We start from the raw sequence: 15,296 nt of genomic DNA, 5'->3' as shown, positions 1-15,296 counted from the left end.
GTATTCCAACGACTGTGTGTGGCGCCTCAACTGTTGGTGTGTTTGCAATTGGATATATAGCGGTCTATACCAGATTGCGAGGCAACCCGCTGTGGAAGTGCAGCTCCTAAGCGCTGATGATTTGAGCGCAAGAGGAACGTGGTGACCAGTGTATCAAGACTCATATGAGCAGGGACTCAGCATGATCCTGAACAGTTACCTACTAAAGGAATTGAAGTCTGAAAGGGGGCACAGCGACTTGTCATTTGGACTGTAAGAACTTCCAAGACCTGAATGCTATTGAATGACACGGCCAGTGGGGCGGAGCAAGTAGCTGAAAACGCCGGGAGTGCGGCGGAAGAACTTTGGCTGCGGCAACCTAAATATCACAGTGAGCAAGGGCTATGACAGCCTGAAACGTGTTTGGGGGACATTTTAACTGACGGGGTGCTGCTGTTTTCCCTGCTGCCTTGCCAAAAAAGAATGTATTTCAACGACCGTGTGTGGCGCCTCAACTGTTGGTGTGTATGCAATTGGAGATATATATATATATATATATATATATAAATAACTGTTCCAGTTATGGTCACATGCTAATCAATATTAGCACAGCTCATGTCTCTAGCGGATACAATTTTACACCGATATGAGAAGAACAACACTCATTTACATGGGTAATACCATCCGTGCCACATCATGCATCTCATAGTAAACAACATTGCTCAATTTGCTATAAGAGCACTTTCATTGCTCACCCGCCAAATCAACTATTCACCTCAACCAGTCACCCTCAGCTCAGTGGCCAAAGTGAGATTTTGAAAGTCAGAGCACTGTTAATCTACTTAACCCTTGCTCTATTCTCTTTGCAGCACATGTATCTATTTCTTTGGCACTGTTTAAAAGCACTAAATACTATTTTCCGTGCACTGCTAAAATAATGACATGGAGGACAGAGCTCCTATACACTGACCGTGTCCGATGAGCGCAGTGTGAAGAAAATGCCCGAGAGGCCTCTCTCTCCAAAATACATTTTCTATTAAAAATATGTTTCAAATCCATCCTAAATAAGCCTGCACTGAAGAAGATAATGACCTTAAAAACACACATGCTGTCTCTACTCTGTCTAGACTCTAGTTGTTACTAACTTAAATGGGCAGCCGATACCAAAGTAAAAATGAAGTGCAACATTTACTCTACTTGTCTGCATGGAGTTTTGAGAGTAAGCCTGGACACACAGACATTGACTTGGGGCGTCACACTAAATACCCACTAAGACCTCACTAGGGTTTACAGATGTACACTAAGTACCTCAACTGTATAAGGGAGGGTTCAAAACAAGCAGAGATCCCACTTGTACCTTCCATATGAAGTCGTGCTTTCCACCTCAGATGGAATTACACCAAACTTAGCTTAAAAGAACAAGTTACTTACCTTTGGTAACGATATATCTGTAAGAGACATATATTAGTTATAGATTCCTTACCTTAGAATTACCCCCAGGCGTCAGACTGGATCTGGAGAATTTGTTTCATAGCAGTACCCTTGCACATAGGTAGGTGGCATCGGTCGACTCCATGTCCGGCATCGTGATCGCCTGGATGACGTCGCGGTATCTACTTGGACGCCGCCTCTGCGTGCTGACGTCTATTGTTTACATGACATTCCATGCCAGAAGCGCAGAGCCATGCAAGACACTGACCACTGGCACACAAGACTAGGGCCCTGAAAGGGGGTCACTTACACTAGAAGTCAGTTCGCAGAACTGAGAGGATGGGTGGGGCGGTAAGGAATCTATAACTAATATATGTCTCTTACAGATATATCATTACCGAAGTTAAGTAACTTGTTCATCTGAAAGAGACTATTAGTTATAGATTCCTTACCTTAGAATAGATAGCCCAGCAATATCAACCCCGGAGGTGGGTCTGCAAACCAAGTTCCAACCAGGAAGTCCTGGAGAACTGAACGGCCAAAGAAGCTGTCTCTCCGGACTTGAGTATCCAGGCAATAATGACAAGTGAACATGTGCAGCGATGCCCATGTGGCTGCCTGGCAGATGTCATTGAGAGGGACTCCGTGTCCCAAAGCAGTAGTGGCTGTTGTCGCCCTGGTGGAGTGGGTGCGTAATCCTACTGGAGGTTCCTTCTTTTCCAAGGAATAGCACTTTTTGATGCAAAGAACTAATATATATATATATACATATCGAGACAGCGACTACGCGACCAGCGTGGTGGAGCGGAGATACTGCCGGAGGTCCCCTAAACGCCGTTTGGCTGAGCAGCATGGGACTGTGACAGTAGCGAGGTGCTCTACCATATGCGGTAAGGACGCAGTTATTTGTGGATTGAGGCTGCCCTGGGTGAGGGAGGTGTGTGCGCAGCACTGATAAGCAGAGAAGGCGACTGGGCTGATGCTTGGATAAAGGGATTGTTAGCCCGTGAAGATCACAGTTGCTGCGTGTCAAACAGCGTATTTTTGAATTTTTCCTAAAGTAGAATGTCAAGTGACGTGCGTAGAGCCTGTGAGCTCGCTGCTGATGAGATGTTCTCTGATGCTCTTGAAAATGAAGCAAATGTCATTAAAGAAATAAGTTTGGATAATGGAGCAGATTGTGCAAACTTAAGGGATTCCTTCAAACAGTTGGAAAAATTAAAACGACAAGAACAGTCAAAATGGTGGGAAGCGCGCTTGTTAAAAAGATATCTAGATGTTGGGAGAATTCCAAGGGGGCTACGCATCATGTTAGCCCCCAGTTACGAGGCGCCAAATCCACAAATGATGGCTGAGTGGGGTGAATGCAATTTGGACTCCTCGCGTCGCCTGGTCCAAATTCTAGTGAAATATGCAGAAATAGATGGGGCAGTTCTTCAAATAAAAATAGATGCCCTGGAAATTAGCATAAAACAACTGGCAGGCGGCGGAGAATCACGCCAAGAGAGCAAAATGAGGGATGATATGTTAAGCAGATTGGCCAAAGAAGAAGAAAAAATAAAAACAAGAAAAAATTATGAATTTAAAAGAGATCGGGATGATTATGCCAATGGGCAGATTTTTACTTTTGCTCGCCGCTACGACACATTAAGAGCTGCCACAGCAAATAAACGCAACACAAATAATAAGGTAATAGAAAAACAACCAACGGAACTTTCCTCACTATCCAGCTCGGCACCCGAGAGTAAATCGGAGAATGAGGGTGCCAGAAAAGCAGTGGGTATCAAACTAACTCTGGGGGAAGAGTTGGATATTTTAAAGCAAATCAGGAGGGACACATTAAGACCACGGCCCCAAGGCACAGCAGCAAAACAAAATGCCAACGGCAAACAAAGGAGAACAAAAGAAGCGAGGAATGCGAGTGCCATCTGAAATACATAGGTAGCACCAAACTGCAGGTACACAAACGTATCCTGCAGCATCTGAGGGCAATCACCAATAAGGACCAGAATTACCCTGTTGCCAGACATTTTGAGGCTGTTCACAGTAGTGACCCCAAATGTCTCAAATATTATGCAATTGAATCAATCCCTCTAACAAAAAGAGGAGGAGACAGAGAAGCCTGCCTCAGACGAACGGAAACTAGATACATCTTAGAGTTCGATTCGAAATGGCCAGGGGGGTTAAATGCAACGGAGGACCTTCATACTGTTCTGTGATTGTCCCATAACCCCAGTTCAGCACCATGTTTACATATTTATCAAACAACAAGAGGAGAGAAATTATGTGAGATTAGCCTGGTAACCATTGGCTGTAACCCCTGAAAATCTATTTCTATATTTACTTTCTCCATTCTGTGTGAGGTCTTGTTTATATATGAAGAAATTTGAAAATATAGAGTATTCAGTCCACAGAATTGGCAAACCTACAAGGGACATGTTTATATATGATTGTTTTTAAGACGTCCAGGGTAGTTTTTATCTATGTGTCTTTTAATCAATTGTTTTAGCTTTGTCACCATGAATGCATTATTTATTTATGTGTAGGTTTTAACCAATGGTAATATTGTGATGGCTTATCTAACCTCTTATATATATGAAACTTCATGCACTTGAACACACCAAATCTCTTACCCCGATCTCTGTATTTTTATTTCTGGACTTATGAAATCAATTATTTATGAAAACTGTTGGCATTTGTCACTTTAAATGTTAAAAACATAAGCACTTGTCACTTTAGGTTTACAGTACTGTAGCACAATAGCACTTTGGCTATGTATAAAGAATTTTTGACTGAAAATCTGATTGAGCTATATAAATGTGTAAATGCAAGCAATGAATACAATTGCAAAGTGAATAAGGTGACCACAAACAAATGGGAATAATCCTAATGTTAGACAAAGAACTCAGGGTGAATCTCTCCTCTTTTAAATTTAACATATAGTTGTATATAATTTGTAAGGCACATTAGTTTAAAAAAAAATCTTTTTCTTCACGTTTAGGTGAGCACGTAGAAGCAAGAGTATATGTATGGTATTGCAGGAGTACGTTTAGAATAGTAAGGGGAATGCGTTTGTATTTATGCAGACAAAATACGAAAGGACGTTCCAATGCATGTCTTTTTCTCTCCAAAAAATGAAATTTCCCAAGATGGAATGTTTACAGTAATTTGCATTTATGCTGGTATATTCTTCTATCATGTGACACATGTATTTATTTTCAATGTCGCAAAAAAACATTTTTATACATGTATTTAAACATGGAAGTATTTTTTCTATGTTAACTGCAATATGTGAGGCACTTGCACTTTAAAAACTGAGTTTGTCAGAATGCGCAGTCATGTGATAAAGGCCGCCTGGACGGCCGAAACGCGTCGTGACTTGTGAACAGGAATAAAATAACGCTGACACTAAAGATGGTCCATGTTTCGTGATTCCGCTTTCAGAGGGGGTGTTTTTCTGCGAGGTTTTGCGGTCCCGCACTTGCCCCCGTTGATCTCATGCCTGCTAGCAGAGGTGGTGCAATTGGGGGACCCAAGGAGCCTCGATGTTTCAACAGACACTGCAGGACATTGGTGATAGGTTACACGACTCCCCGCTGCTTGCGCCAACACTCGGTGGCCCTTTCCCGGCAAACCAATGCATGCTGGGAATTGCAGTCCAGTGACCATCTAGGAACGGCTGCAGGTGACACAGATCATCACATTGGGCGGAGCATACCACATTTGCTTAAGTGGGGCTGGACTATGGATTCCGTGGCAACTTACTCACCTCCTGTTTAATCCTGGGCGCTGACGAGGCTACACAGCCGAAATGCTGCATTCGCCCCTTTGTGTTTTATCTTGAAAATAAAGAATAAAGGACTCCGAAGTACTCCCCTGTTGTGGCTTCCGCCTCTCTTGTTGAGGGGATTACTGATATATATATATATATATATATATATATATACTGAAAAATCCAAAGGTTGCAGGGACATTATAGTTAGACTGACATTTCATTTGCTCAAAACTAGAGAAATGCAGCAGTTATAGTTAGATGAGCGAACTATAACTTACGCCCGCAATGCACTGCTTATGACCTCATATATTACATCACTCATGCATCTCAAATAACATCACTGATGATATCTAAAACGTACTAGGTGCTAAACATATATACTATGGTAAGTAGCTGTGGGAGCTTTGATATGGGTGGGTGAGTGGGTGTGTAAGTGTTGTACACAGCAGTGTGTGGGTATATGAGAGACTGGGTGTGTCAGTGGGTGTATGAGTAAGTGAGTGGCTGTGAGAGTATCTGTATGGGTGAGTGGGTTGGTGTTTACGTGGGTGCAATTGTGAATGAGAGGATGAATGAGTGGCTGTATGGGTGAGGGTGCAGGTGTGTCAGTGGCTGAAAATGGTGAATGAGAGTTCAGGAGTGGCTGAATGAGTGACTGAGCAGGTACATAAATGTCTTTATGGGTGAGTGACAAGGTACATAAGTGACTGTACGGGTGTATGAATGGGGTGTATGTGTGAGTGGGTGTGTGTGTAGTTGTATGGGTGAGTGAATGGGTGTGTGCGTGGCTGTATCGGTGAGTGAGTGTGAGAGGTTGTATGGGAGAGTATGTACTTGCTTCAGTGACTTCAGATGAGTGAGTAGATGTGTTTGTATATCTATGAGTAAATGAGTGCATGTGTGAATAACTGTATGGGTGAGTGAGTGGATGTGTGAGTGAGTGGATGTGTGAGTGGCTGTATGGGTGAGTGAGTAGGTGTGTGAGTGATTGTATGGGTGAGTGAGTAGATATGCGAGTATTTGTATAGGCGACTGAGTTTGACAATGGCTCTATGGTGGATGTATGAGTGGGTATGTAGTGTCTGTACATCTGTATGACTGGATGCGTGAGTCGCTGTATTGGTCAGTGAGTAGGTGCATAAGTGGCTGTATATGTGAGTTAGTGGTTGCGTTAGTGGCTGTGTGGGTGAGTTGATGTGGGAGTGGCTCTATGAATCAGTGAGTAGGTATGTGAGTGCGGATGAAGCCATCATTGATGCCATTTGAGATGTCATCAGTGATGTAATCTGAGATGTCATCAGTGATGTTACTGACCATGTCATGAGTGATGTAATATGTGAGGGCATAAACAGTGCTTTGCGGGGGCGTGAGTTATAGTTAGCTCAGCTAACTATAACTGCTGAATTTCTCTGGTTTTGTACAAGTGAAATGTCAGTCTAACTATACGTCCCTGTAACCTTTCATTTTTTTCAGTAAATTTCTAAGGATTTTTTAATTCTATTTTCTAGCTATCATGTCCCTGTAACCTTTGGTTTTCCAGTCAATTTCCAAGGTTTTTTAAATGCTAATTCCCAACTGTAAAGTCCCTGTACCCTTTGTTTTTTCAGTGAATTTCTATGTTTTTTTAAGTAGTCGCGTTTGCAGGGAGGTGGAGAAAGGGGGCTGGGCCTCCGACAAGTTCTTAGGAATCCCGATGTTTAGGACTTACAGGAGGTACCAGGAGGGCTTCTTGTCCCCCTAGGTCCCTCAGGAGTAAAGTGGACTTCATCCCCCAACCAGTAGTGCGCCAGGAGTTGTGTTTGCGGAGTGATGGAGAAAGGGGACGTGGCCTCAGAAGACCTACTTGCAATTCCGCTGTGTGGGAGTTACTGGAGGTAACATGAGGGGTAGTTGGTACTAAGGACGTCCTTAGGGGCCCTCCTGTTTGGTAAAAACATCTTTCTCAAGCGAACAACTGCGAAATAAACTTGCATTTAATATAAAAATATTTTATAAACAATCTCCATTAATCAAGATAACTTGATTGATCTTCAAATAAAAAAAACGAACCCAGTGTGACGGAAAATGCTACAATGACTCTTACCTTTACTAATATTGTGAGGGTAGGGTCAACAATCTTGATTTGCCATTTTTGGAATCAGAAGGAGAAGTACAGTGATAAGCAGTCTAGAAGACGCTTAAGAGAAAATGGTATGCATTGCGAATGAACATGAGACAAACATTTCTTCCCATAAACTTTGGCACCAAGTTAAGGAAATCATAAACTTTAAATGGAGTACCTGATGCTGAAATTTTGAAGGATCTCGGCTGCTAATGGGAACCACGCTGCCATATACATGCAGTTCTCGGACAATGGAAACTCCTCCCTTCAGTTCTGGCCTGAAGGACTCTTCCGAGCACTTCCTCAAGCGCAGCAGACCAATCAAGATATCTTGTGCAGGATCCTCATAGGACAAGAATGTCTCCCAGCCGCCATTGGCTACATATTCTCTTCGAATGAGTTCAACCTGTAGGGCAGGCAAGAACATGCAGTGGGAGCTACGCAACAGCTTGAAGAAGACAGAGCAACAAACACTGAATAAAGCTGGCACATAGTACACGGTGTGCACAATGCAGACTTACTGCAACCAAAACTATAATGCTTGCAGTCTGCAAAAATAACAAGTGTAGCATAGGCACAGGATAACGATCTAGAATAGCGTTTTGCAGAGTGAGCATTTGGAGGAATTTCTGTGGGGACAATACTAGCTATGGTAGATGGAATTATTGCTAAAAATAAATTAAATGATATAAACTGGAATAATCTAAAAGGACTCAATGGATTAGCAAAATGACAGGCACACTAGATCCCATGTAAACATGCATTAATGTTGTATAGTTATCAAAAGATCTAAGCTGGGATCGGTGGCAGAAATCATCGCTTTCTCCTATCTCCCACATCCCAATCTTCCACTGGCCACCACTGATCCTCTGATTTTAATAACAGATTTGTGAAGAGGACATACAGACCTGCCAAGCTTAAGATAAAATTCACTATGTGAAGCAGGGGACCAGGCCTTTTGCCCAGAACTACCAAGGAGGCACTTCTGTGCCCTCCCCCACTAAACCACCTCCTCCTAAAAACAAATCTGCTTAGGCTGGTGCCTAAGTCCTAGGGTGTTTAAACACCCCATGATGGACATAAACATTTGAAAGCCTCCCAAAAAACAAAGAAAACGAGCTGGAACTCCATTCTTTGCAGTGGTTTCCAGCTTGTTTTCCCTGCCACAGTGTGATATCGGCTCCTCACCGGGTGACCATGCGAAGGGAGGCAATAGTGTGTGCAACACAGTGGCATCAATTGAGTTGGCAGGTCTGGACATAGTTCCGAGTGGGCAAACATGCTGAGTAGAAAACAAAAACACTACCCAAAAATACATCCTTGGCTAGTTGTTAGTACTCTATCATGGTTCGATTGTGCTGCCTGAAACTCGTGGACTGTGCTATAGCAAGCAAGCTACTTTCCTCAACACTAGTGGTGTCGAGTTCAACCCGCTCCCAGGGGAGATCGTATATGGGTTATATTTAACCCAGGTAACGAAAAACGATTACTTCTGCTGTTTTATTACACCACCCTAGCCCAGCCCGAGATCAAGCATGTAGAACACAGAGCCTTGGCTCAGACAACACATTGTACAGTGAAGCACCCAAACCTGAGGAACCTAGGCTGAGACATATTCTGTCTCTCTGGAAGGGCCTGATGTTTGGCCAAGTACCAGGCCAACCTGCTTTACATGGCTGCAACAAGATCTTCCATGATTCCAATCAATATTTAAATCCCCCAGATGTAAGGCAACTCTCTATCTTTATCTATCCAATGTTCACATTGTATTCATTTAACTTGTCTTACCCTGATCTCCTAATAAGGTACACATTTTTAGAATTTCACTTCTCTTGCTCTCTTTAATATATTTCTCAGGCAGTGGCCTCTTATTCACTATTAAATGGGATGCACACTGGCACCCTTTCAGATAAGAGTACAGACATGTAAGCATCTAAAGTAAGTAAATAAGTCACCAAGAGAGATCAAGTCATGCGTTTCTTACTGCTCTCTCTTTGCTCAGTGTATGGTACTTGTAACACAACTAAAGAATTCACAGCGAGCAACAGGAAGTTCCTGTGCCCTGGCCATCACATGCTAAGACACCGATCTCTATGTAGAAATGAACAGGTGTTTGATGCAAATACAAAAAAATATGTTACTTAATGAAAGACAAAAATGTATTAAACGAAAATATGCTAGGAATGGTATTAGATTTGCAGTCCCATGAAGAATAGCTGACGCTCTGCCTCTGGCCCTCATCCCTGCTGTGTAATTATCCTCTCCTCTGCCACAGAAGCTCAGAGAGCATGGTGTACTATTGTTGGGCTACATCTTGGACACTATTTGTGGGCAGCATCTGAGATACAAGCCAAGGACATGTTTACTCTGAAAGGGAGGTGGCTGCCACTTTCAAGGATTTGCTCCATTCTGGACTCATTAATATTAAGCAGTAAGATTCTGTTTAGATGCAGGGATGGAGGTCTAGGGGGGGCAGCCGACCTCTATTCCTAAGCTAGGACTGTAACATTGTAGACATTGCAGACTCTGCCTCAAAAGGAACTGGGCTGCAATTGAAAAAGAAAAAGACATGATGTGAGAGCATCTGTAGTGGAACATGAAGCAGTCCACTGGACAGCTGTCTGCTCCCGAAGACCACAGATGTAAATCTTTAAGCGGGAGCTATCCCTCACGGACAGCTTTCTCTTTAGAAATGGATGCCACAATCTTTTGGATCTCAGTATCCAATCAAATGTTTGTGGATGGAAACCACTAATACATATTCTTGCAATTTGCAAGAAGGGGGGGGGGGGATTCTTTCATCTCAAGTAGTCACAATGTGGACACTATTGAGAATCCATTGGTGACTCATAATGACTACTTAGGGTATTAGAAGTGCAGCTTTTGCATGTGCAAAGCCTTCGATTTTTCGTGATGCGGGCCTTGTCAATGCAAAAAACCTCAATATGTCAGGATCCTGGCATTTTAGTATAGTTCTTAATCTGTACAATAACACAAGGTCAGAAAACAATACATGATAAAAATGATCTATTCACAGAAAGGAATGCCATTACTAAAAAAGGATGGCTTATCCTGAGGATGATTACACATTACAAAAACCCTTTCAAACTGAAGCTCAGAACAGACGGGGAAAAATCTAAGATTGGAAAAAAACAGACATTTCCTATAAAGGCACTCTATGGGTTTCCAGTACACAGACCGCCTTCGCCTTGAGAAAACCTTGTACTGAGATGCAGTAAATCATAAAGCTTTGTGTTGAGCATTATCGTCATGTCATCCATCTTAACTTACAATGCACAGCATACTTCCAAACATATGGGCTCTCTTATGATCCACTAATACCTGGAACAATTTTCCAGCTATTTGTTATTCAACAAATAGTCCCACAGGTCCACAGGTCCACTGCTAGCTGGTGCTCCTACAGTGCTGTAAATAATCTGCGATACTCATAATCGATCAAAATATAATTTTCATGTATCTGTGTTAAATAATAGGTTCGAGCATATAAAATATAATTGTTTTACCTTGATCACTTGAGTAATGGACAATTAAGTGAACCCCCTTGATAAAAGACTGCATGGTCCGAAATGCACTGGGAATATATTCTATACTCATGTGATGATGATTACGATTGATGAATGCAGTTATGATTTTGGCACACTTCTCTACAATCATGTAAATAAAGAGTGACAAAATCCCTTCCTGTGAGGGAAATTAGAAACTTTTTCAAACTTTATGTCTTCCAGACTTTCACGAGGACCAATCCACTTGTTGTATCTGACCAGCACTCCATCGCAGTTGGCATCAAATTGTGCATAGGTCCTTGTCGAAGACTTCCATAGACTACCATTGGCAATTGTGCTTTTTGCGATACTTTCACTTTTTTTTGTAAATCATATCTCTGGCTCTCCTTATTGGATTTTTGTTTGTTTCATCTTAATTTTCTCATAACAGTTTTCCATTTATTTTAAAATTGGTTGTGGAACGTTATCATGTTTTCTGTAACTTTTGTTTACTGTGTACACACCGCTTAAATACTTTACACATTGCCTTTCATCTAAGCCTGAATGTTTCCTGCTATGTCCCTTGCTCACTTTGCCACTGGATTCAAGCTAGCCTGGCTGATGGTGGCTGATTAGCCAGAAACCGCCCCCAGGATGCTTGTTTCCGGTCCAGGGAAGACATGGCTTGGCAGTTCGGGCTGGACTGTTCCCATGAGGCACAGGGTCAGACTGATTTGCATATAGCCATGTCTGAACTGGGATGGCGGAGTGAGCTAAAGAATGAGGATGGATTAAACCCAGATCAGTTGACTGGGGGTGAGTGCTTGCATTTTTCAACACTCCGTCCATCATGGTTTTGCCATGTTACCAGGGATGGCGCACAGGTTTATTCTATTTCATTTGTGTAACAGCTAGTACGTGGTGGCCTTATCCTTTGAGTTGGACAATTGTCCACCCCAAAAAATATTCCACATTCCTGTGTGATCAATTTCCTTATCAGGGTACCCGCTTTGGCTTCTTCTCTTAGCGTTCGCAATGGAGCCACCACTGGAATGATCCTTCACAGATAATTATTTTAAGGGTTTCCAATGAGCATCTCATGCGGAAGACCAGGTATGCTTAGCTAAGGATCATCTAAGCTTGTACCAGAGGAGTACTTGACAGTCAGGCCCACAAGCAATGTTGTGGTAATTTTATGTTAATAACACATATATAGCATGCGCATACCACAGGCAATGCAGGTGTTCAGTGCTTTCTGTGTTGACTGAACCTTGCAGCTTATAGTGAACTAGAAGGCTTCCAAAACTTACCTCAGCCATGATTTCAATAGCTGGGAGAATCTCCCCATCTACCTCATGAGCAGACTTCCTCTCTTTAACATTTTGGTGCTCCCAATCCTCTATGACCTTTTGGAAAGCTACACAAGGTTCACATGATTTCTTCTGTAAAGTAACAGCTCAATTTGCTTATTCCTCAGACACGGAGGGGCACGTAGGTTAATGATGGACAAATGTCGTTAATGTAGGTTTGATGCAAAATATAGACCAGCAAAACTCAAAACTGTGTAACTATTTCCGAAAACAAAACTTGACCTCTATCTTATTTCTAAATCTAAGAAAATTACTTTCCCACATCTAGTAGGAATGGGTTAAGTTACTACTCGAACTCTAGTCCCAGTACCTTTGGGGACAATTATTTTTTTAAATAACAGCAGCTTTGGTGCTCTGAGAATCTCTACACATTGGGTCACTACACATACAAACGTGGTGCCCATTGTTTTAGTACCAATCTTATAGTAGTTACGTTGCCTGATGGTTCTAAATTGGTGACTTTACATGAGCTTCCTATGTATGTACGACTGACTGTATGCGTACATGTTTGCTGATGGCTGTTGGTACCAGCAGAGGAGCGTCGCCTGCCTGCATCCTCAAAAACTAGAAAAATGCGTTGATAAAAAAAACAGGGGTTAAACCCGCTTTATTATCGTTTTATTTTTTTTCTAACTGTGTCAAGTCTTGGGGGCGGGCCAGGGAACTGACAGGCACTGAGGGGGAGTGGTATGTACTGCCTTCAGTGCGCATGTGGGTTTGGCCAACCGTCAGACGGCAGCCAAACTGCATGCACTCTGAGGCGGTCTACAACCCGAGCTGCCATGCCGGGTTGGAGACAGCAGACACAGGCTCCCAGACTCACTGGGAGCGCCAATCCAGGGTGCTCAAGCCAGTCCTGATGCTACTCTCATGCTGCATGAAAGCAGCAGCAGGATAGCCGTAGGGGATGCTGGGAGCCTGTATGCAGAGGAGCAGAAGAGCGCAATGCAGGTGCCTGAAGTTCTTATTTTTTAATTTCATAATTTTTTCATCGTAGTCCATCGCCATCCCCTCCCTGACCCACCTTACCACTCTGTCCTTACACCAGCCCCCATTGGTACGCATGCTGCATGCGTGCGTGCTTGTGCACCGGTGTCTTCATATGTGCTGGGCATGCACTAAACAAAAGCCAGATCTACTGGCTTTGTCAACTCTATCCAATGCTTGTTAAGTGGTATATTGTGGCTCTGCAGTTACCTTCTTGACACATTAAAATGAGAAGTAAACAGAAGGTGTCAAAACACAGAGACGTGACTAATAACAATGTGAATTTACAGGGTACGAAAAAGGGAACAAGAATGAGGATTTTTTTTATCAATTCATAGATATTAAAGTAGATTCCAATAAAAGTTGATTATTCTTCAAACGAGCTACGCATGAACCCTCTCATCATGCCTAGTATCGCTCAGTGTGCTGGAAAGGCAACAGCCACTCACTTCACACCCGCTTCTAAGGCTGCAGAAAACAAACGCACAGCTTGGCCTAATTCTGATCTGAGCGTGTCAACTGTGTCAAAAGGGGGCTTCCTGCAGTTCGAGGTTTATGTTGCTAGGAAGAAACCTCAGGAGCTTCACGGTTCACTGCAAGCACTTATCGCTTTGAAGTGCTAACGTGTGGACATGGGCAATGCTCAGGGGCTTAGGAAGCCTCAAAGGGCCTATTTATTGCAAACTGCCCTCCTCGTGGCAGTGAAGAGCACAAATCAAGGAACACACGATGCATTATGTCTACTGAGAATACTGATAGAGGACCCTCTGTAGATTTAGGGTGGACAACACATTGGCCATCGGTTTGATTTATTTAAATGATTGCTGAATAATACAACTACCTGAGTACACAAAATGACACACCGCACTAAATGAGTAATGGGGTTTCTGGAATTAGTTAGTATATGAACTCCTTGCATAGGGCTTAGCTTCAGATCGAATAGACTCAAAGCTGAGCAAAACATGAGCAGACACAGTTCAGCTCCTACTGGAATTGCATGCTCCTAAGGTGCAGTTCTGAACGTAAAAATACAACGAAAATTATGGCTTGCCCCTTCCACGAGTTGAAGGTTAGGGGTGGTATTGTGGCCTTTTCTAGATGGGACACCCATCACAAGTAGAATACCCACAGGCTCATACCTTCTGGGTATTTATATGTCTTCAGAATACTTTCCCCAAATCGAAACACAGGCACATTTCAATCAATCAATCAGGGGTTTGTATAGCGTGCTACTCACCCGCGGGGGACTCAAGGCGCTAGGGGGGGGGGGCTCCTGATCAGTCAAAGAGTCAGGTCTTAAGGTCCTTCCTGAACGTGTGCAGGGTCGGCGAGCATCTGATAGTCACGGGAAGCTTGTTCCAGGTTTTGGCTGCGATGTAGGAGAAAGCTCTTCCGCCGGTTCTCTTTCTGCGGGTGCGGGGGACCTCTGCCAGGGCGAGGTCGGCGGAGTAGAGGTTCCTCATGGGTACGTGGAAGAATACTCTCTCGTTGAGGTATTTTGGTCCGATGTTGTGGAGAGATTTGTAGGCGTGGGACAGGAGTTTGAAGGTGACCCTCTTTTCGACGGGGAGCAAGTATAGACCTCTTAGGTGTTGGGTCATGTGATCATGGCGCGGTGTCCCAAGGACAAGTCTTGCTGCGGTGTTCTGGATGGTCTGGAGCCTGTGCAGAAGAGTCTTGTTGATTCCGATGTAGAAAGCGTTGCCGTAGTCCAGTCTGCTGGTGATGAGTGCGTGGGTGACGGTATAGGTACAAAGGGAGGAGAACCGGGCTATTACCACTTAAGGGTAAGTAGAAGGTCCAGCTACTGCTAGTGCCCACAAGATCAAGTTAATACAAGAGTTGCTGAGCCATTCCTAAAAAGGGGGAGAGGTATGCGTCAAGAAATGCGGAGGATGTTGTAAGGGTAAAGAGGAATTACCCCTGGGTATCCATTTTGTTGGATTTAATGCCCTCACACACCTTTGCAGGTGTCATGCTTCATCATTTGGGCCTGCTCCTCGTTGGGTCGGCGGTGCAATACCCAACGGGCAACACCTCAAAGAGGGGCTCTTTATCAGAGATCTTTTTCCAACAGCCGTATAGATGAAGTGCGGGTGTGGGGCCAGTGAGGATTGTAGACGTTTCTGAGTGATTAAAATAAAGCTAGG

The 15,296-nt window shown here is 43.4% G+C and overlaps 1 protein-coding gene across 1 annotated transcript in view; it reads right to left on the bottom strand.

Moving 5' to 3' along the window:
• Positions 1-15,296, bottom strand: part of ELP3 (elongator acetyltransferase complex subunit 3) — a 731,849-nt gene that overhangs the window by 188,855 nt on the left and 527,698 nt on the right. Inside the window, exon 13 of the mRNA XM_078649905.1 lies at positions 7,465-7,692. Within this exon, the coding sequence (XP_078506031.1) occupies positions 7,465-7,692 (228 nt within the window). The remainder of the gene's footprint in view (positions 1-7,464; positions 7,693-15,296) is intronic.

Source organism: Lissotriton helveticus, chromosome 6, assembly GCF_964261635.1.
Source record: "Lissotriton helveticus chromosome 6, aLisHel1.1, whole genome shotgun sequence".
Classification (NCBI taxonomy): Eukaryota; Metazoa; Chordata; class Amphibia; order Caudata; family Salamandridae; genus Lissotriton; species Lissotriton helveticus.
The sequence above is the reverse complement of the archived record's forward strand: the minus strand, read 5'-3'. Positions and strand labels throughout refer to the sequence as shown.